At 65.3% G+C, this 19,929-nt stretch overlaps 5 protein-coding genes across 24 annotated transcripts in view; 1 reads left to right on the top strand and 4 right to left on the bottom strand.

Annotated features, from left to right (window-relative positions):
* Positions 1 to 23: 23 nt before the first annotated feature.
* On the bottom strand, positions 24 to 6,409 carry LRRC14 (leucine rich repeat containing 14). 18 transcript variants are annotated; one of them, XM_035012192.1, is made up of 5 exons: positions 3,978 to 4,024; positions 3,287 to 3,570; positions 1,958 to 2,311; positions 1,182 to 1,766; positions 24 to 1,090 (listed from the first exon to the last, which is right to left on the bottom strand). In XM_035012192.1, exons 2-5 carry the CDS (start codon positions 3,436 to 3,438, stop codon positions 523 to 525), a joined length of 1,659 nt encoding a protein of 552 aa, XP_034868083.1. In that variant the 5' UTR covers positions 3,439 to 3,570; positions 3,978 to 4,024; the 3' UTR covers positions 24 to 522. The 18 variants fall into 18 exon arrangements, with proteins under 18 accessions (XP_034868083.1, XP_034868091.1, XP_034868098.1 ...); XM_035012200.1 differs by having other exon boundaries at positions 3,540 to 3,570; positions 3,978 to 4,018; XM_035012207.1 differs by having other exon boundaries at positions 1,958 to 2,178; positions 3,540 to 3,570; positions 3,978 to 3,990.
* Positions 4,185 to 10,594, top strand: RECQL4 (RecQ like helicase 4). The gene is given in 23 exon segments (XM_035012190.1): positions 4,185 to 4,313; positions 4,378 to 4,411; positions 4,496 to 4,596; positions 4,768 to 4,911; positions 5,217 to 5,800; positions 5,802 to 5,985; positions 6,057 to 6,183; positions 6,312 to 6,422; positions 6,524 to 6,655; positions 6,740 to 6,832; positions 6,912 to 7,048; positions 7,498 to 7,581; positions 7,659 to 7,838; positions 7,915 to 8,094; positions 8,168 to 8,309; positions 8,388 to 8,650; positions 8,732 to 9,014; positions 9,095 to 9,224; positions 9,306 to 9,475; positions 9,555 to 9,735; positions 9,818 to 9,965; positions 10,053 to 10,161; positions 10,252 to 10,594. Coding segments are annotated over 23 exon segments (3,726 nt in total). The 5' UTR covers positions 4,185 to 4,229; the 3' UTR covers positions 10,377 to 10,594.
* Positions 10,595 to 10,653: 59 nt separating this feature from the next.
* MFSD3 (major facilitator superfamily domain containing 3) lies at positions 10,654 to 12,864 on the bottom strand. The gene is made up of 5 exons (XM_035012215.1): positions 11,809 to 12,864; positions 11,354 to 11,501; positions 11,145 to 11,269; positions 10,968 to 11,077; positions 10,654 to 10,870 (listed from the first exon to the last, which is right to left on the bottom strand). Exons 1-5 carry the CDS (start codon positions 12,488 to 12,490, stop codon positions 10,697 to 10,699), a joined length of 1,239 nt encoding a protein of 412 aa, XP_034868106.1. The 5' UTR covers positions 12,491 to 12,864; the 3' UTR covers positions 10,654 to 10,696.
* A 1,512-nt stretch (positions 12,865 to 14,376) lies between these two features.
* On the bottom strand, positions 14,377 to 18,252 carry GPT (glutamic--pyruvic transaminase). Of its 2 annotated transcripts, XM_035012214.1 has the most exons (11): positions 17,091 to 18,252; positions 16,862 to 16,951; positions 16,680 to 16,788; positions 16,375 to 16,508; positions 15,983 to 16,226; positions 15,754 to 15,833; positions 15,522 to 15,658; positions 15,248 to 15,422; positions 15,012 to 15,167; positions 14,739 to 14,851; positions 14,391 to 14,667 (listed from the first exon to the last, which is right to left on the bottom strand). In XM_035012214.1, exons 1-11 carry the CDS (start codon positions 17,250 to 17,252, stop codon positions 14,577 to 14,579), a joined length of 1,491 nt encoding a protein of 496 aa, XP_034868105.1. In that variant the 5' UTR covers positions 17,253 to 18,252; the 3' UTR covers positions 14,391 to 14,576. The 2 variants fall into 2 exon arrangements, with proteins under 2 accessions (XP_034868104.1, XP_034868105.1); XM_035012213.1 differs by lacking the exon at positions 14,739 to 14,851 and having other exon boundaries at positions 14,377 to 14,667.
* PPP1R16A (protein phosphatase 1 regulatory subunit 16A) overlaps positions 18,249 to 19,929 on the bottom strand; it is a 36,227-nt gene continuing 34,546 nt past the window's right edge. Inside the window, exon 11 of one of the 2 annotated variants that reach the window (XM_035012209.1) lies at positions 18,249 to 19,870. In XM_035012209.1, coding sequence (XP_034868100.1) covers positions 19,493 to 19,870 — 378 coding nt within the window. In that variant the 3' untranslated portion in view covers positions 18,249 to 19,492. The remainder of the gene's footprint in view (positions 19,871 to 19,929) is intronic. The other variant, XM_035012210.1, reaches the window with a different exon arrangement.

Raw genomic sequence — 19,929 nt, 5'->3', positions numbered from 1 at the left:
AGGACAGAAAAAACCACCACAAATTTAAGTTCCAAACACACTGCACGTTTGTACCTTAATGACACCTTCTGGCTCCAAAGCCCAGCCAGGTGGTCTCCTGGGTGCCAGGGTAGGGAGACCCAGCTCTCCTCGAAGCAGGTCCCTGTTCCAACTTCAACCCCAGGGCAGTCTGCTCTTGGGAAGGGCCTAGAGAGAACACCCTCTCTCAGCTCACAGCTGGGACCCCACAAACATTCCAGAGAAAGGACCACAACACCAGAGGGTAGCCAAGTGCACCCAAACCAAACCTGGCCGTGCAGGCCTGGAATCCAGCCCTGAAGCCCAAGCCAGTCAGGGGAATGGGTACAGGGCAAACTGCGCATGGTGCTGCACAAAGCATAGGAAGGCTCAAAATGCCCAGGAGCAAGGAAACCCGAGACCAGTGCATCTGTGTCAGGCCTCCAACAGGGCCCCGTGAAGGCTCTGTCTACCTAAGGCAGGGAGGGATCTCCATCAGCCCTGAACACCAGGACAGCCCGGAGGTCATAGGCTGAAGTAGTCTGCAGCCAGGCGCCCATAAATGTCTGTGGTCCACAGCACATGAGCACGGCCTGAGGCCAGGAGCAGCTGGTGCAGCTCGGCCTCCACACGAGCAAACTTCTCCTCGTTGATGGAAGCCTCCAGCAGAACAGAAGCAGGCGGTGGCCAGGGCAGGCCTTCGTAACAGTCCACAGGGAAGGGGTGCACCACTGTGCGTAGCTCAGCCTGCACCACTGAATCCCGGAGGAGCTCCTTGAGGCCCGCCATGGACAGCGGGTTGCCATAGAGGCCGAGGTAGCGGAGGCTGGTGCAGCGCGTCAGCACAGGGAGCGTGGCCAGCAGCTGGGTATCGGCAAGCTGGCACTCAGTCAGCTCCAGGTGCAGCAGTGTGGCCGCAGCCGCCCGCAGCAGACCCTGGAAAGGCTCTAGTTGGCTGCCGGACAGGTCATTGCCACTAAGGTCCAACTTCTTGAGATGGACAGCATGGGGGCTCCGTGCCAGAAAGCGCAGATCCTCGGGCAGCAGGGCACAGAAGGCCAGCTCCAGGCTCTCCAGGGGGCTCTGCAGGGTGCTATAGGGGACACAGGAGGTCACAAACAGGCCGGACCAGGGGAGGGTCTCGGGAGAGGAGGAAGGGCAGGGCAGTAGTGGGGCTTGCTCACCTGAGCAGCTGGTCCAACCGTCCCGAGAGGAGAGAGGAGCCCATGCTGAGCTCCCGCAGACAAGTGAAGCGGCCCATCTGGGCCAGGAAGTAACGAAAGTTGTCCTCACCATCCACAGAAGGCTGCCTGGAGTCCCCGTGCACATAGTGCAGCCGCAGGCTGGCCAGGTGCTGGAAGCGGGCCACATGTGGGATGATAACAGACAGGCCACGCAGACCCAAGTTGTTAAAGCGCAGGTCCACACGGCGCAAGCAGCCCGCATCCAGCAGCTGCAGCAAAGCCACAGTGTTGCGCATGGGCAGGTCCTCAGCCCGCAGGTCCCGGCAGCAGAGCCGCAGGGGACTGCCTACGCTGCTTCGCAGTGCCTCCCGCAGAAACGCATACGAGGCCCGGTTCACCCGCAGGTCCACACGAACCTCCACAGGAACGGGGGCCAGCCCAGGCTCCGCAGGCCCACCCTGCTGCTGTGCTATGCAGGTGCGGGCCACCGCCGCTGTGCAGTCCCACATGCTCATGGTGCCAGGGTCCTGCTCCACGCCATCATCCAGGAGGCCTGTCATATCCAGCACTCGCAGGGCATGCTTCCTGGGAGCACGGGTAGGCTGAAGCAGGAGACAAGGGAGCAGAGCCCACACCCACTCCCAGCCATCTTGGGACAGGAGCAACATGCCTGTTCCTGCACTGAGCCCTTGCAGTCGCCTGGAACCTCACAGGGGACACTCTCTGCACCACCACCCCCCACCCCAGGCCCTCGGGGCCCTCGGGTGAGCCCATACCTGCAGAGAGGCTGTGTGCCAGCCTCTGTCTCTGGGGTGTGGAGCCGGGCCGTCAGCCCCAGGATCACAGCCTGCATGCTCTCTGTGCTGGGGCGCTCTTGCAGCAAGGCCCGGCTGCAGTGGGCACATTCCTGCAACAGCTGCTGGAAGCTGAGCAGTGGGAAGGGCCACGTGTGCACCAGCTCTCGAAGCACAACAGTCTTCTTGTCCATGAAGGCCACCTTGAACAGCAGGGGGAAGAGCTCTCGAGGCAGCAGGGGCAGGGCCTGGCAGGCAGCTGGCTGGCACTGGAGCACCTGCCGTGTGCTCAGGAACACAAGCGTGTGCATGGCGCTGGGCCAGGCAAGAAGCCACCTGCAGGGAAGGGCCCTTCAGCGGGGAGGACAGACCCCAGGCCACCACCGGCCATAGCCTCCTCCATCACTGGTAGTTAGCAAGCCCAGCATGACACTTGGCACAGCGCTGACACTCAGTGGAGGACCGTGGCACCAAAGAGCAAGTGCTAAGTGCCTAGCACTGGGCTAAGTGGGAACAGGGACAAGACCACCCCCCACTTCCCTCCCTCCAGAAGCATGGGGCCTCTTTAGGGAAATGTAGCCATCAAACGGTACATAAATAGCACAGCATCAGACGTGACCCGCTTGCCCAGATGTGCTTTTGACGGCTACTGCTCTGCAGGACCTCCCCCCCACACACCTGTACTTGAGGCCTCCCAAATTACAAAGCTGTTTATCAAGAGACCTTCTCTTCCTCAAAAGCAGAATAGAGCTCAGGCCCTTCCCCCACACACATACAAGCACCAGAGGAGGTAGGACACTCCTAGGGGGCTGGAAGCCGCATCACAATCCGCCTTCCCACCCTCCTCCAGCTCTTGCGGGTGGTCCTTGGACAGGAAGTGGAAGCACTGATGCAGCTTAATAAATACCAGCAAAGATAAAAAGGGCTGGGACCCAGGGAACCTTGAGTCCAGACAGGCCTGACCCTCAGGTCTTAACTACTCCCGTCCAGGAGTACTGCCAAGCACGGAGGTCCCTGCAGATTCACAGAAAGACAGAAAGCAAACCTCACCCGCCAAGGTCCTTGCCACCTGTCCAAACGTCCTCTTTTCCCCTAGAGAGAACCGCAGTGAGAGACCAACTCTCAAACCCATGGGATCCGGTAGGCCCCAGGCCAGGAACTGCTCAGGTGGACAGAGTCCGCAGTAGAACGGGCATCCAAGCTAACAAGGGGCTTACAGTAAATGCCTGAGACTATGGAGTCCTTGGACATCAGCTCTACTATTGACTTCAGCAGCAGCAACAATCAGTGGACTTACTTGGGGCCACACACCTCATCCTCAAAACTGCTTCCCAGTCATACCCCTGGAAACAGATTAGAAAACTAAGATCTAAGCCTTGCCAGGCCAAGGTCACAGCCTGGGCGATGAGCTCGGGGAAGGGGGAGCAGTCTGGCCCCAGGAACCCTGCTCTTCCGGACCTCATGCACAACGTAAGTCCTTAGGGCACTGGTTCTTGAGAAGCCCCGAACGCCAACCCTCGGCCTTGCTCTGCCTGGAGACAAATCTCGCGAGGGCGATTCATACCTCGCTGTGACAGGACAGACCAACCCAGCACCTGTCACGAGAGGAAACGAAAGCAGCCAGTGTGGTCACCGTGGGAGGAGCCTCTGGGCAGTGGCCGCCGCCCCCTCCCGCCGGCGCGCGGCTCCCGGCGTTTCCCCGAAGACGCCCCCGCCCGGCTCCTCCCCGCCTCGAGCCGCGGGAGACCCTCAATGCGACGCCCTCCGCCTCCCGGACGTGATGTGCCCCTCGAAGCCGGTGCGTCGTCCCCCCGGGGCCCGAGGTCGCTCTGCCCGACGCAGGGCTCCAGGTCCTTCCCCCACCCCGCGGACGAACCGCCCGGTTCCCGCTCCCGCCTCCCGGGCGGCGGCGCCCCAAGCGCCCGTGCCTGCTTCGTGCGGCCAGGCAGGGCCAGGGGCGCACGCCGCCCCGCTGCATCTCCGGCCGGCGGCCCGCGCTCACCAGCCCCACAGCCGCTGCCACCGCCACCGGCCCCGCCTCACCGCCCGCGGCGCCCCGCCCGGCGCCTCCGCGCGCCGCGATGACGTAGACGCCACCCATTGGCCGCCCCACTAGAGCCCCACTGATTGGCTGTCCTGCTGGCGGCTGCCGAGCCGCCCCGCCTCCGGCCCTGCCGTGTGCCCCCATTGGCCGGCAGCCGGCGTCGCCCTCGCGGCGGGAGATTCACGGGGCCCGGAACCCCGGGCCAGCGCCATGGAGCGGCTGCGGGACGTGCGGGAGCGGCTGCAGGATTGGGAGCGCGCGTTCCGGAGGCGGTGCGGGCGGCGGCCGGGCCAGGTGCGGGCTGCCCGGGGGCGGGGGGCTGAGGGTTCGGCCGCGGGCTGACGCGTTCCCTCCGCAGGAGGACGTGGAGGCGGCGCCGGAGGAGACCCGCGGTGAGCGCGCGGACGTGGGGCGGAAGGAGGGACGCGCGGGGAAGGAGCCCGGCGGCCCCCGATGACCCTTGATCCCACCCCCAGCGCTCTACCGGGAGTATCGCGCCCTGAAGGGGGCCCTGGGCCGGGCCGGCGGCATCGGACCTCGCAGCCCCAAGCAGTCGCTTCTCGCGACGGCGGAGGAGGTACCCAGGCCTGGACGTCCTGGCCTGCGGGTCAGTCTCCTGTATGGCAGAGCCAGGAGGAGTCGTGATCAGGCCTCTGTGGGGCACAGAACGTCGGGGGAGGACCGGACCTGGGGGGGGGGGGTGGGGGGGCTGGAGGAGGGCTCGGACCCCCACCCTCTCTTCCTGCAGAGACCGGAGCCCAGCTGCTGGGGGCCGCACTTGAATCGAGCTGCGACCCAGAGTCCACATTCTAGTCTTTCTGGGCCAAGTCCTGTGGGGTCTGTGCCAGACTACGGGAGGAGGCTTAAGACCAACCTAAAGGCCACCCTGCAGGTGAGAGTTACCGGTAGGCCAAGCAGGCAGTGTGTCTGTCCTGGATGCAGAGCTAGTGTCCGCCCAGGAACAGAGTCACCGTATAACCTCTCTCGTCAATCTTTCACGCTTACGCCACTGTACCTATGTGGTCATCCGTGCTCTTCTAGCATTAATCAGGGTAAGATTCCTGAGACGGGTTCAGAGCCAACCTCAGGCTTCTCACCTTGCCTGGGGCTTCAGGGTGGACGTTCTGGCAGGTTTCAGAGTCTGTAGCAGCCCAGACACCTGAGTTCCTGCTTCCCGGTCTGTCTTCCCTCTCTCAGGCTGGGCCAGCCCTGGGCCGCATACCCCGGCCTCCACGAAGACCCTCCTCCAAGACGCCCTCCCCGGGGCCACCAGGTGCAGGGGCTGCCCCCATCTCTCCAGAAGAAGTCAGTGAGGTGCCCCTGCAGCCTCGTGGGCCCCGGCTGAGGCCAGGCCGCCTCCAGCAGCTACGGGCATCCCTGAGTCTACGACTGAGCTCCCTAGATCCTGACTGGCTACAGAGATGTCACAGCGGGGCCCCAGATTTCCTGGGGGCTGCCCAGGCCTGCCAGCCTAACCTGGGCGTAGAGGGGTCACAGCCTTTGACTTCAGGTGTGCCATCAGTCCTTGGTCACAACACTGGCCCTGAGACTCGAGCCCTACAGACGGGTGGAGTTACAGGGAGCCCCCAACCCGGCAACAGTCGAGGCAAGAAGTGGAGATGCGGGAGGGAACCAGAAGGGAACCCTGCACAGGCCCAGCAGGACAGCGGCCAAGCAGGACCTCTGCCTGAGGAAGCTGGCGCTGCGGGACATGCAGAAGACGGTCCAGGAGAACCCCTGTGGGTACAGCCTGCCAGTGGCCCCACAGCCCCCAGGTACAGAGCTTCAGCCTCCCGGTAGGGTCGCCTTGAGATGAGCCAGGGTGGGGCAGGCTTTGGGCATGGCCTGCTTGTACATCCTTTCTAGACCAGCTAACCAAAGCGGAGGTAATTACGTACGACTGAACATGAAGCAGAAACGCTACGTGCGGGGCCCAGCGCTCCGTGGCAGGCTGCTCCGCAAGCAGGTGAGGTGGCGGCAGGCACTCCCTTCATCCCTACCACTTTTTGCCTCGTGACCTTCTTTTGCGGCCCCCAGATGTGGAAGCAGAAGTGGCAGAAGAAAGGGGAGCGTTTTGGAGGTGGTCAGCCCAGAGCCACAGTCAGGAACTCTTGCTTCCGGTGTGGGCAGCTAGGCCGCTCGTCATCCCAGTGCCCCCAACCAGGTGAAACTTCTACTGTGGGTGATGGGTTCCTAATACTGTTCAGAGCACACTTGTACTCTCGGGGGGAGTGGGGGGAAGCACATCTAGCTCGAACAAAAGAACCTAGCAGCTCCTTATACCTGACGCAGAGCCTACTCCGGGCCCCCGGAAGAGCAGTAAGAACGAAGAGGACGTGCAGACCCAGCTCACCTTGGAGGAAGTAGTCCAGAGGACAGGCACTGCCAGTTCTCAGCTCCCTGGTGAATGAAGGGACAGAGGGCAGGCTGCAGCTACCTGTTTTTGCTGGGAAGATCCCAGTCTAGTCTTGAGTCCCACACCACCTTTTTGTGTCCGTTTCTAGTAAGTGAGAAAGATACAGAGCCCGCTGGGCCTGAGCTGTTGGTGACCATGGAGCGGTCTGTGCCCCAGGCGCACTGCCCACCCCCCTGTGTGCCACCACTCTACCCACCAGGGCCCTCGGGGCAGGTGGCAGGTGAGCAGAAGCCTACCAGGCCAGAGCCTTTACTGGGAGATGGGGGCGACTTGGGGCCATGCTGACCAACACCCGTGTCCACAGAGACACCAGCTGAGGTGTTCCAGGCCCTAGAGCAGCTGGGGCACCGAGCCTTCCGCCCCGGGCAGGAGCGTGTAGTCATGCGGATCCTTTCTGGTGAGCTTGGCTGCCGGGGAGACGAGGGAGGGCCAAGGCCTGGCCACGGACTGGCACTATTGACCCTTGCTCCCACCAGGCATGTCCACGCTGCTGGTGTTGCCCACAGGTGCTGGCAAGTCCCTTTGCTACCAGCTCCCTGCGCTGCTTTACGCCCGGCGGAGCCCCTGCCTCACGCTGGTCATCTCTCCCCTCCTGTCTCTCATGGACGACCAGGTACACTGACAGGAACCTGGGGCCCAGGCAGAAGGCAGGAACCAGTGCCTGTGGGTCCTCTGGCTCTTTTGGGCTGCTGCCTGTTACCTAATCAGAGCTGTAAAGAGCTCAGCTGTTCTCACCCCATCGGCTGTGTCGACAACTCCAGGCCTCATAGTGGCCCGAGGACAGCAGGGACGTGGCAGCTGGCCAGACGTGGGTCGACCCCTAGGAGGAGCGGCGCTGGGGAGGGGGTACATCCCCAGTAGGGCCTGTCTGTTCCCGGCGCTTCTGAGCCAAGGCTCTGGGTGGCTCTGAATCCTTAGTCCTAGGCTCCACAGTCTGGGCTCGTTCTCCCTAGAGAGCCCGAGGCAGAGATGGTGGTCGCAATCAGGCTGAGCAGCTGAGAGCCGCTGGAGGGAGGGCCAGGGAAGGGTGGCCTGTAACTGGTCGTCCTCCTGGACCTGCAGGTGTCTGGCCTGCCCCCGTGCCTGAAGGCAGTGTGCATCCATTCAGGCATGACCAGGAAGCAGCGGGAGTCTGCCTTGAAGAAGGTGAGGGGCCTTACGTGGCAAGACGGGCAGGGGGGCAGACGGGCCCCTGGATGATGCTCCTGACCTTGCATCCTCAGGTTCAGGCAGCCCAGGTGCATGTGCTGATGCTGTCACCCGAGGCGCTGGTTGGGGCTGGGGCAGGGACCCCTGGCCGCCTCCCTCAGCTGCCTCCGGTCGCCTTTGCCTGTGTCGATGAGGCCCACTGCCTTTCCCAGTGGTCCCACAACTTCCGGCCCTGCTACTTGCGCGTCTGCAAGGTGAGCCTTATTCGGGTACGAGCAAGCAGGCTGGGGGGGCGGCTTGGGCATCTTCACCAGCTCCGCTCCCACACAGGTGCTGCGGGAACACATGGGCGTGCGCTGCTTCCTGGGCCTCACGGCCACGGCCACACGCAGCACCTCGAGGGATGTGGCCCAGCATCTAGGCGTGGCCGAGGAGCTTGTCCTCAGAGGGCCGGTCACCATCCCCACCAACCTGCACCTCTCTGTGTCCATGGACAGGGACCCAGACCAGGTAGGTGTGCACACCTGGGCCAGGGCAGAGGCACGGCCTCCGACAGACCCCACTGACCACCGTCACCCACCAGGCTTTGGTGACGCTGCTGCGGAGTGATCGTTTCCGTGCTCTGAGCTCCGTCATCGTGTACTGCAACAGACGCGAGGACACAGAGCGTGTCGCCGCCCTGCTCCGCACCTGCCTGCCTGAGGCCCGGGACCTGGGGCCCCAAGGTGAGGTCAGCGGGGTCGTGCCCCGCGGGAGCTGCCTCAGGAACACAGTCTACCCAACCGTCTGTGTCTTCCCCGCAGGCCGGGCCCCCAAGGCTGTAGCCGAAGCCTACCACGCCGGCATGTGTGGCCGGGAGCGGCGGCGGGTGCAGCAGGCCTTCATGGACGGCCAGCTGCAGGTGGTGGTGGCCACGGTGGCCTTCGGGATGGGGCTGGACCGGCCAGACGTGCGGGCCGTGCTGCACCTGGGGCTGCCCGCGAGCTTCGAGAGCTACGTGCAGGCTGTGGGCCGGGCCGGGCGTGACGGCCAGCCGGCGCACTGCCACCTCTTCCTACAAGCCCAGGTTCTTCCCTGCCCCGCTCGAGCCCACCCCTCCCCCCACCACACACACCCCAGCCGCTCCTTCACGGCCGCCGTGTCACAGGGCCAGGACCTGCGGGAGCTGCGGAGACACGTGCATGCCGACGCCACCGACTTTCTCGCCGTGAAGAAACTGGTCCAGTGCTCGTTCCCACCCTGTACCTGCACCAGTGCCCACGCCCAGCGGCCCCCAGAGCAGGATGGAGCCGAGAGCCAGGACAGGCCCGTGGCCACGTCCCTGAGGGAGGCCGAGCAACCCAACATCGAGTGCACAGCCCGGTGCCCGGGCCACGAGCGGGCGCTCCCAGTGCAGCCGTTGGTGCAGGCCCTGGACATGCCTGAGGAGGGTGAGGAACTGGGGGCGGCGGTGGGCACGTCCCCACATGCCCACGTCCCCACGTCGCCTAAGCCTGGCCCTGCCCCCCAGCCATCGAGACCCTGCTGTGCTACCTGGAGCTCCACCCACGGCGTTGGCTGGAACTGCTGACGCCCACCTGCGCCCGCTGTCGCCTGCACTGCCCTGGGGGCCCCCCCCAGCTCCAGGCCCTGGCCCACAGGTGAGCACACGTCCCGGCCCGGGGGGCGGCCAGGGATGCGGAGCCAGGACTGCTCATCCCGTGTCCCTTCCGCTGGTGCAGGTGTCCCCTCCTGGCTGTGTGTCTGGCCCAGCAGCCACCGCAGAACACAGGAGGGGGAAGCTGTTCTGTCGAGGTCGACGTGCTGCAGCTGGCCGGCTCAGCGGGCTGGAAGCTGGCCTCTGTAGAGCACGCTCTCCGCCAGCTGCAGTGGGAGCCAGAGCCCGCGACAGGTGCGCCCTGCCCCCAGCCCCGCTCGGCCGCAGCCCTGCTTGCCGCCCGCTCGCCCGTGCGTGACAAGCTCTCTGGCAGGTGCACCTCGGGGCACGGGGGTGCTGGTGGAGTTCCGGGAGCTTGCCTTCTGTCTGCGCAGTCCTGGAGACCTGACGGCCCACGAGCGGGACCAGATCTGTGACTTCCTGTACCGCCACGTACAAGCCCGAGAGCAGGAAGCTCTGGCCCGCCTGCGCCACACCTTCCAGGCCTTTCACAGGTGCAGGAGGGGTGGGCGGGGCCTGGGCCACCTGCACCCCTCCCCTCAGGTGAGCAGCGCTGACAGATCACTGTCACCCCAGCGTCGCCTTCCCCAGCTGCGGGCCCTGCTTGGAGCAGCCTGATGAGGAGCGCAGCGCGAGGCTCAAGGCCCTGCTCAGCTGCTACTTCGAGGAAGAGGGTTCAGGGAGCATAGAAGAGCAGCGGGGCCCAGAGCCAGGACAGGCTGGGGTGAGTGCTAGCCCCCCCGGCCTGCAGTGAGGTCAGGCTGCAGGGCGCACACACGCTCACACTCCACGACGTGCCCGCCACCCACAGATCCAGGACTGGGAGGACCAGATTCGCCAGGACGTCCGCCACCTTCTGTCCTCGTGGCCAGACCAGCAGTTCTCGGGCAGGGCTGTGGCCCGTATCTTCCACGGCATCGGTGAGGGCCTAGGAGGCTGGGCTCTGACAACGGGCGGGGGCCGGGCCTGGCCCAGAGTCCTCAGGGCCCATGTGTCCCATTCCACCCCAGGAAGCCCCTGCTACCCAGCGCAGGTGTATGGGCGGGACCGGCGCTTCTGGAGAAGATACCTGCATCTGAGCTTCCCCGCCCTGATGCGCTTAGCCACAGAGGAGATCCTGCGGTGGGGCCACTGACCACCCTGCCGTGGGCGGGCCCTGCTCCCCCACATCACGGACAGGCATGCACAGGGGGCCGCGTGGCCACAGTACGGAGGGAATCAGGTGTGGCATTGCGTCAGGGAAAAGGGACATCGATGGCCATGACAACGACTGACTACCCTGGGCACGGCCCACCACCGGAAATGTGGGGGCAAGGAAGCCCCCAAATGCAGAATAAAAAATGCTCAAGTCACTCTTAGGGGCCTTCTTTTCTGAGGACAGCCTTGCCCATCACACACCCCAAACAGCCAGGCCACAGGCACGCTCAGCTTTATTAGGCAGGCCAGCCACCCAGCTCAGGCCAGGGTGCTGGGCGCCAGGCTCAGATACAGAATGGGCATGCCTGAGAGAGCAAGGAAGAGGGCAAAGCAGAGATGCGGCCCCAGGCTGTCAGCCAGGGCCCCGGCCAGCGTGCCCAGGAACAGCTTGCCCAGCAGCTCCAGAGTGGCCAGGAGGCTGTAGTGTGTGGCCTGCAGGGGCGAGGTGGGACGAGGTGTGAGCTCAGGTGAGGGCCTGCTTGGATCCCAGCCCTGCAGCCCCCCGGATATCCCAGCCGCACCCTCTTACCTGCAGGGCACTGGGCGCCAACCGGCTACAGTGCATCATCAGGGTGAACGTGGTGGTTGTGACCAGGCCCCCCAGGAAGTGCTGCACGCACAGGCTCAGCAAGGCTGCCCCTGGGAGGGCCGAGGTCAGCGGGGCCCAGGACACTGGACTCCTCCCCTCCCGTGGCCAGCCCCTCACCTCTCAGGACTGTGCTGGAGCCCAGCCTGACCCCCGGGGTGTCCAGGTGGAAGAGCAGGGTGGTCTGGCAGGCCAGACCCCCGAGCCGGAACCCAAGCACCGACCTCAGCAGGGGCACTGGTTGCCTGAGGTGGGGAGAGGGGGCGGGTCAGGGAGGGTGGCGCGGGTCAGGTGGCAGCAGGGGGGTGGAGCAGGCGGGGAGGGCTCACCTGTGCCTGGCCAGCAGGGCCCCGCCCAGGGATGAGCCTACAATGGAGCAGAGCACAGCGCCCACGCCGTTCCACAGCCCCAGCTCTGGCGTGGAGATGCCGTGGTCCAGCAGGAGCAGCGGAAACAAGCTGCTGGCACCCTGCTCACCTGTGGGGAGAATGTGAGCAGGGGCTCCCGCCTCCCTTCAGCTGGGGCTTCAGGTGCACTCCCCTAGCCAGGCCCCTGCCCTGCCTCCGTCCTGGGGCATCAGCCAAGCTTAGGTCAGCATGAAGCAGCGTCAGAGACCCGAGGGGGTGCGGCTGGAGCTCACAGAAGCCGTGCAGCTAGAGCTGGAGAAGCTGCAGAGCCAGCCTGGGCTCCAGCCTGCAGTTAATCCCCCAGAAGGTGGCCACAAAACGGGCTCCAGGGCCCCAGGCTCCCACCCCTGCTGTTGCCTGCTCACGGCCTCGCTTACCCAACTTGTAAGTGAGCACAAAGCCTGCTGTCCACAGAGTACCGGGCATGGCCAGCAGGTGCTGCAGAAGGCACAGGCTGCGGAGGGCGGGTTCCGACGGCCCAGACGAGGGCGGCTGTTGCAGGGCCGGCGCCGCCCAGACGAGGGCAGCAGCCAACCAATAGGTAGCCGCCAGGAGCAGGAAGAGCCCGGGCCAGGAGAGGGTAGGCACAAGGGCCAGCAGGCCCCCTCCCGCCAGCACTGCCCCCAGCTTGTAAGCGACCACCTGCACTGTGTTACCAGGCCCTAGCTCAGCTGGCTCCAGGAGCTGGACGGCCAGCGTGTCCAGGGCCACATCCTGCACAGCAGCACCCAGGTTCAGCAACAGAAGCAGCCCCACCACACGGACCTGCAGGCCCGCCGGGCCGGCTTCCGCGGGAGGCGAGGCTGCAAGCAGCCCGCACACCAGGCCCAGAGCAGCCGTGCTGAGCATCAGCCAGGCCCTCAGGGAGCCCCGCGTGTCCACCAGCGGGGCCCACACGAGTTTAAACAGCCAGGGCAGGTACAGCACCTTGGCCAGGCCCACGCGCGTCAGGGAGAGGCCACGCGCCCGCAGCAGCACAGGCAGCAGGCCAGACTGCAGCCCATAGGGCAGGCCTTGCACCAGGTAGAGGCCGGCCAGCGGCAGCAGCTTCCCGTGCATGGCCGGGACGCGGGGCGCCCGGGGGCTAGCGCTGGGGGGCGGGGATCCGGCCCGTGACCGGGCGGGGACGGGGGCTGCGTTCAAGGCCGGACCAGAGCCTGGAGCCGGGCGGAGCGGTTCCGGACGGTGTTTGGTCCGGTCAGGATGAGGTCAGGGGCCACACGACAGCATGGCTCCGGAGCTCGGCCAGGTCAGGGTGGGACAGGCCGGCGCCCGCGGGTCCTGGGGGCGTGCGCACTACGCAGCCGTGGGACGCGGCGGCCACAGAGCACGCGAGCCGGCCAGAGCGCCCGCCGCCCTCGGGCGCCCCCAGTGGCCAACCTGGGTGCGGCCGGGGAGCCGCGGGCACGACGGCCGCTCGCCTAGCTGGGGTCGAGCCCGCGGCCCACCTTGGACCCTCCCAAGGGTATCAGATCCGGCTCCCAGACACCCCTGGACCCACACCCTGACTTGGTGTCTCACCTGGAGCCTGGCTGCTGCAGCGTCCACCGGGTCCTCCCAGCGGCCCCCAGGGAGGAGTCGGCCTCTTAAGTGCCCGTCTACTACGGCTTCCTCCTGCTCCTGCGGCCCTGGCCCAGCCGGGGGCCCTGAAAGCCTTGTCGGTGTGAAAGGTCTCAGCCAGGGGGGTGCAGCCCGCTGCTGCCGGGGACGCCCTCTAGTGTCCAGCGACAAGGCCAGGAGAGGCAGGTGGGGCGGGCCCAAGCCCTGCCTCGCTCCAGGGCGGCTCTGTGGAGGGAGAGGCCTGTCCCAGGAGCAGCTGAATGTGGGGGTCTCATGTGGTCTCTCCTGCTCAGAGCTGCACCCCGCAGGGCTCCCGAGGCCCAGAGGGGGTAGTGAGTATGGCCCATGGTTAAGAACCACCTCCGGAGCAGACAGAGCTAGAGCCTTAGTCTCCAAACCCTTGACCCCCTGAAGCCAACCCAACCCCTAGAACAACAGCTGGTGAAGCCACCTCGAGTGGGTTTCCTGTCACTTCGACAAGTCTCCTCGTCTGTAAAATGGGGACTACCATCCCTACCTAAGAAGACTGCAGTGAGTCACAACCGTGTCTATCTTGCCCACAGTAGGCGCTCATCCCTGTTCCCATGGCAAGGACATAGGGCTGCACACCCACCCCAGCCTCAGTCTCCCCAGGGTGCCCCTTCGTCAGCATTTTACATACTCTCCTCCCTGGCACCTGCCCTCAGGTGCTCCAGCGTGGGAGGGCCGCCCCTCACTGCCTCCCAGCCCAAGGACTGCGTTTGCACTAGGATGTCATGCACTTCAAACCCAATACAAACAAAGCAAGACCTATTTGTTCGTTCTCCGTCCCCACTCTTGGCACGGCTGTTCCTCCAGCAGCCTCAGGTAGCAGCACCGTGCCATCTGCCCATTTAGGAGGAAAACCAAGACTCCCTCCTTGAGTCGTCACTGTGACTCCACTTCCGGCTGCTCACCCACCCAGCCAGCTCCATCTCACAGCTCAGTGTGATCCCTGTGCTGCCCGGCAGGGGAGAGGCCAGCGGTACAGGAAGGGGAGCCAGGCCACCTGGCTCTGTGTCTTCCTTAGACTACTTTTTCGGATGTGGCCACCCCTGGAACTCAGCTCCCATGTTTCTTTGTCCAGCTTCATTCCCAACCTAGTGGCTTCCTTCACACCTCTTGCTCTTCCTAATTTTTATGTGATGTTTGCCAGTGTCGGCCCCAAGACCAGAGACCACAGCGGAGACCCAGCCCGTGAGAGGTGCTGCATCTGCAGTAAGGTCGCCTCCTCTGGGAGCCCTCCTTGACTGCTCCTCCTGGAGGCGGACAAATGTCCTGCTGGGCTGGGTCTCCAGGCCTGCAAGGAGCCCCAGCTCAGAAAGGAAGTCAGGAGTGGACAAAGGCAGGGGAGGCTCATACAGGTGTGCACACAGCCCGCTTCCATGTCGTCAGGCTGCTTCACAGCTTTATTAGGGGCCTGCAGAAAGGCAGGGGCCCAGCCCCACAGGCAGCAGGAGCAAGTCCAGAGGGCTCCAGAGCCCCCCAGGGCCCTGGCCATGGTAAGTCCAGGGTCGGACCTGCCTGCCCACCCTGTCCGGGAAGAGGGAGGGGAGGGGGGGGCGCCTCAGGAGTACTCTCGCGTGAACTTGGCGTGGAACTGGCTCAGCTTCTCCAGCAGAGGCCGCAGCTTCTCCATGGGGGGCAGAATGGTCATCCTAAAAGGGAGAGGGAGGTAAGCAAAGGTGTTGGGGGCTGCCGGGCTAAACCATGCGGTGCTGGGCCTCACCGAAAGTGGTAGGTGCCTTCCCTCTGCCCAAAGCCACTCCCGGGCACCACGCAGATGCCGGTCTCCTCCAGAAGGCTCATGCAGAAGAACATGTCTGGAGCCAGGCCCAGCTCCTGGGGGCGGTCGGACCGGGCGGGGCGGTCAGGACTGGGCGCCCAGCCTCCGCGCCCACGCCCCCCCATCCCCGCCCCCCGCCCCGCCCCGCCCTCGGGCCTAGCTCGCCTGCCCTCACGCCAGTCGCCAGTCGGCCCGACCTACCTGGGCCCGACCTACCTGAGCGCGCTGCACGGCGCGCGGGGGCAACTGCACACGAGGGAAGGAGTACATGGCACCCTGCACCGGGTTGCAGCGAATGCCGGGAGCCTCGTTGAAAACCTGCTCCGTGAGCTTCGCCTTCGCCGCCAGCTCGGCCAGCACCACCTGCCTCTCCTGCGGCCGCGGAGGTCGGCTGATCAGACCTGGCGCCGCGTCGCATGATCGAACCCCCCCTCCCCCCCCCGCCCGCTCACCGCCTGGAACTGCGCGAAGGAGGGGTCGGAGGGCGCCGGCGGGCTGACCACCATGCTGAGCAGGACCTGGCCCGGCACAGGCGGGCACAGCCGCACACTCATCAGCTTCTGCATCTGTTGTTGTACGGCGGGGTCCATGTTCACCACCTCCACGTAGCCGCCGCGGAACCCGCACCTGCGGGGCGGCGAGGGCAGGTGTCAAGGCAGGGCCAGCGAGGGGGAACCAAGCCGGGGGTGGAGTCCGCGAGACCCCGCCCGCTCAGCCTGCACGCACTCTCCCATGTAGCCCTTGGATACGGAGTGGAAGGAGGCGAGCTCCTGCTGCGTCGCGTAAGGCGGCCCCATCTCCGTGAGCACCTTCTTGAACGAGTGGAACTGAGAGCCCTCCGCATACACGTTGTCCTGGTACACCTGGATGGGAGGACTGGCGTCACGGTGCGCGGGGGGCGGGGGGGCTGCCACTGTTGCCCTCCAACCCCAAGCCGCAGGCGAGCCTCTGCCAGCACCTCATCAGCCATCAGGAAGAGGCGCTCCTCGAAGGCAAAGCGAATCACGGCCTCGATGCACTCGCGGGCTTGCACCTGCCCTGGAGCGCGGAGGATGCAGCATTTCCAGGGTCAGACTCTTGCGCTCTGCGCCGAGAGGCAGCATGGGGGGGGGGGCGGCGGGGAGGGAGAGCGCAATGACCCCGGCTGGGAGGGGGAAGCGGCAAGGCTGGGGGGATGGGCGGCGCACCAGTGGGGTTGCCAGGGTTGATAATGCAGAGTGCGCGTGGGCAGCAATGACCACGCGCCTGGCACAGGGCGCGCCGCAGCTCGGCCACGTCGAGTGCCCAAGCGCGCTCTTCGTCCAAGTAGTAGTCCACCTGCACAGCGTTGAGCTCGGCCAGCGCCGCTGAGTACAGCGGGTACTGAGGGATGGGGATGAGCACACCTGTGCGGGTGGGGCCCTCTCCGGCCACCAGCAACTTCAGCACCGTCTGTAGGGATGGGGAAGCAAGGTTGGTGGGGCCCACAGGGATTGCACCTGTTCCCCGCCCCGCCCGGAACCACAGTGCCAGGAGGAGCAAGGTCCGCCCAGCCGCACAAAAAGAGCCCTGGTGTCCTCCTGCCCTGGCCCTGGCCTACCACGATGGCGTCGCTGGCCCCGGTGGACAGGTAGATGTTGTTGGGGTCTGAGGGAATGCCTCCGTCGCGACGCTCGATGTACCGAGCTACATCCTCGCGGATCAGCTGGATGCCGGAGCTGACGCTGTAGGCCCCTGGGCCAGGGGGCGAGGCGGGACGGGGAGGAGAAGAGGACCCGAGAGGTTCCTTAGCAGTCCTCCAGAGTACCTCCGCCCCCTTCCAGCAGCAGAGCCCACCCCTCCCCTGGGAGGGCCTCCTGCCTGCTCCTCTCTGGGGCTTTGGCCGGTTTGGGCACTGGCACTTACCCAGGCTGTGTCCCCCACACGCCTGCAAGATGCGCTCAGCCTTTCTCTTGGCATCCTCTGGGAAGTCGGGGCTGTTCAGGAGATCAGGGTGGACACAGAGGGCCAGGACCTGGGAGCATCGGACACTGAGCCAGAGCACTTGGGCTGACTGGGGAGGAGCCCAGAGCCATGCTGAGCCTCACCTGACGCAGGAAGGTGATGGGCTTCTGCCCCATGGCCTGTGCATCCCCGATGTTGGCACGGATGACCTCAGTGAAGGGCTTCTTTACCCCCTGGGAGGGAGGGGGCACAGGCAGTGAGAATGGGCCGTCTATCACTCTGGCAGGTCTTTGTCCCGTGTGACTGTGGGAATGGGTCTGACTCAGCTGTCCAGGTGCAGCTGGAGGGCAGTGGCGGGGCCCAGGGCCATACCTGGCGCAGTTCCTGCTCCAGCTCCAGGGCACGCAGCACAATGGGACCGCGCACTGCGTACTCCACCCTCCGGACACACGGGTTCATGGTGTCCAGCGTCAGTACCTTCTCCTTCAGCCCGTTCATTGCAACCTGGCTGCGGTCACCTGCCCTCAAGGCCATGACCCTACTCAGACCAGGCAGGAAGGTCAGGACACGGCAGGATTCAGAAGTGGGGATAAGGGAAGCCGGGTCCAGACTCAGTGGGCCAGGGCTGGGAAGAGGGAGCCTGGGTAGAGGGGCTCAAGGTAAAGGGCACCCTCTTCGCTGCAGCCTGCTGGCCCCACTGAAAGGGACAGAAAAGGCTGAAGAAGAAGTCGGGGCCGCTGGGCCCCGCCCCACCCATCTGGGCACAGCTCTGCCCCAGGGAGCCATAGGGAGGGCATGAGGAGGCAGGCGGGGCTTGGGGCGAGGCCCAGTGCCCGCCCAGTGTCCCCATGACCGGGGAGCAGGAGACCTACATGGGGGGTAGGGACAGACAGAAGGTTCAAGAAGCTCTGAGGGACTGGGCCTGGGGGAGGGGAAGTGCGCTGAGTGCCCGGAGGGGTTGGCAAAGCTGGGCAGAGCTAAACCCCCAGGGGAGATGGAGCTGGGGCCCCTGGAGATTTACCCCAGCACGGCTCTGCCAAGGCCTAGCCCTCTCAGGCCCCCCATCTTTGCTTGGGCCAGCAGGCCTGTCTCCCAGGTAACTGAGTCAGGCCTCTACAGAATCCTGGCATTACTGGGAGAAGGGAGCGAAAGCTCAGATGCGGGGTTCCATCTGGCCAGCCCCTCCTGGGCTGGCAACCATGGCCCACAGGCTGCAGGAGCCCTGCGGTTGGACCTTGGTCCCAGATCAGCAATTGGTGGAGGCCGGAGTCTCTGGGTTGGGTTGTTGCATGACAGGGTAGGGTGGCTCTGGGCCCTCGGACACCTCGGCTGCTCTGGGCTGCCGTTGTGCCCTTTCACCATGCGCCAGCCTGGAGCTGCCCTTGGGGCCACACCACAGGCAGGGTGACCTAAGCTCCCCTCCTCTGTTGCTCCTGATTGGTGGAGATAGTGGGAAGCGAGCTGTGATAGGCCCTCGGGGCCCCACCTCCCCAGGCCCTGAAGGGAGCTGATAGGCCATGCCCAGGGGTGGCTACCCCAGCTGCTGACATCTGACTCTGAGCGGAAGGTCAAGGAGCCAGCCCTCAGAGAGGCTGTGGGCAGCTGGTCAGGCCTGAGGGCGACCTATGCCACGCCCAGGCCAGAGCACAGGTTTATACGGTCCCAGCCCCAGGCAGAGTCAGCCCCCTCCCACCCCTGGCAGCAAGGCCCAAGTGTTAACAGGTGGACCTTGGCAGCTGCACCGCCCCACACACTAAATTTAACCTGCGGCCCATCCCCTGGCCCTCCCCAGCCCTGCTGAGAACACCCCTCCAACCAATGATGCTCAGGAAAGGGTGGGCCCTGCAGACACGGGGCTGGCTGGGTCAGTACCCACTGGGGAGGGGAAGGTGACCAGCACTGGTGGCCATGCAGAGCTGCCCACTATGGACAAATGAGCTAGCAGTGCCCCCAGCCCTCCCACTTGAGGCCCCTAAGGGGCCCCTGTCACCCTGACACATTGTGCCCAGCCGGCTCAGAATCTGGGCTGCCAACCACTGGCCCCCTTTGCCAGCCCAGTTGGAGGCTGGCAGCCAGGCCCCAGGACCAGGGCTACATGCCAGCAACGGGGGACTCTTCCCCCAGGGAGGTTCCTGACTCCAGCCTTGTACGGATTCTCCCCTCTGCGGCTCAAGAGTCTTGTGGAAAGCCCCCTCCCCTTCCAAGCCAGGATCCCTGCCCCTCTGGCATGGATACCCCCAGCCCTGACCCCCAAGGAATGTCCTTCCGGAGCTCCCGGCTCCTCCCAGGAAAGGAAGGAGTTACAGAGGAGCCTCCAGGAGGCTGGGAAGGCAGGGAGGCAGGCTGCAGTGCAGGCCAGGCTTCTTGCCCCGTGGCCGGGGCCTCACTCCCACGCAGGGCCAGGCAGCCACAAGCAAGCCCCCCTACAGGCCCCCAAACAGGGACAGGCACATCCAGAAGCAGCAACACAACAGCTCCCCACTCTCAGGACAGGGGCCCTGCTGACACACACACAAGGCAGGTGGCAGAACAGCCCTTTATCAAGAGTCATACGATGAAACTAGGTCTCTGCAGCCAGGTAACCCCCCCCAGGAGGGCTTCTGCCAGGGGTTCGTCCCTGAGCAAGGAAGCTGGCACCCTCGGGTGAGGGGAACAGGGGAGGCCCTGCAGGCGCTGTCCCCCAGCAGCAGCACCGGGGTCTCCAGAGCAGGGGCCCCGCGGCAGCCTCCAGCGGGGCCTGACAACAGGACTTTGTGACTCTGGGTGCCAGCCCCTCACATGAGCAGGCAGCAGGGCCTCTTCTCCATGGGGGCCTCCTCGGAGGGTGCTGTGAGCTTCAGCAGGGGCGGGTCTCCACCAGCCCCAGAGCTGCACTCCGGCTGGGGGCTCTCGGCGTCCGCAGGCAAGCCAGGCTCAGGGGCCTCACGTCCCTCAGGCAGGGGATGCTGCACCTTAGCAGCGGCTCGTTGGCGTTTCAGCTCTGCCAGCGTGTGGTGGGCCTTGGCCCGGACCAGGGCATCGGGGGTGCTGCTCTCCAGGGGGCTCAGCTGGTAGGAGATGCTCCGGTCCAGCCGCTTGGAGTGCAAGTGCTGCCCTGGGGTGCCTCCAACTCGGCCATTGTGCGGCCTGGCCGACTCGGGGTCGTCGTCCTGCTGGGGAAGCATGGGCCTCAGAGGCCATCAGGAAGGCCTTCTCCGGCCTCCCTTGGCCG

The sequence above is a fragment of the Mirounga leonina genome, unplaced genomic scaffold (assembly GCF_011800145.1).
Source record: "Mirounga leonina isolate KUSES-001 unplaced genomic scaffold, KU_Mleo_1.0 Mir_165, whole genome shotgun sequence".
Lineage (NCBI taxonomy): Eukaryota > Metazoa > Chordata > Mammalia > Carnivora > Phocidae > Mirounga > Mirounga leonina.
This window is presented reverse-complemented; position numbering and strand designations above follow the sequence as displayed.

Bases quoted from the DNA above. Each gene is read 5' to 3' on its own strand.
- LRRC14 (XM_035012192.1), bottom strand. From the start codon at position 3,438: ATGAGGTCCGGAAGAGCAGGGTTCCTGGGGCCAGACTGCTCCCCCTTC. The intron at 1,767-1,957 runs GTATGGGCTCAC...CCGTGCTCCCAG, and splicing joins GGCACACAGCCTCTCTGCAG to GAAGCATGCCCTGCGAGTGC. The intron at 1,091-1,181 runs GTGAGCAAGCCC...TGTCCCCTATAG, and splicing joins CGGTTGGACCAGCTGCTCAG to CACCCTGCAGAGCCCCCTGG.
- MFSD3 (XM_035012215.1), bottom strand. From the start codon at position 12,490: ATGCACGGGAAGCTGCTGCCGCTGGCCGGCCTCTACCTGGTGCAAGGC. The intron at 11,270-11,353 runs GTGAGCCCTCCC...TCCCCACCTCAG, and splicing joins GCCCTGCTGGCCAGGCACAG to GCAACCAGTGCCCCTGCTGA. The intron at 10,871-10,967 runs GTAAGAGGGTGC...TCGCCCCTGCAG, and splicing joins TGGCGCCCAGTGCCCTGCAG to GCCACACACTACAGCCTCCT.
- GPT (XM_035012213.1), bottom strand. From the start codon at position 17,252: ATGGCCTTGAGGGCAGGTGACCGCAGCCAGGTTGCAATGAACGGGCTG. The intron at 15,659-15,753 runs GTGCTGGCAGAG...CCTCCCATCCAG, and splicing joins TCTTCCTGATGGCTGATGAG to GTGTACCAGGACAACGTGTA. The intron at 14,668-15,011 runs GTAGGTCGGGCC...TCTCCCTTTTAG, and splicing joins GCGCCGTGCAGCGCGCTCAG to GATGACCATTCTGCCCCCCA.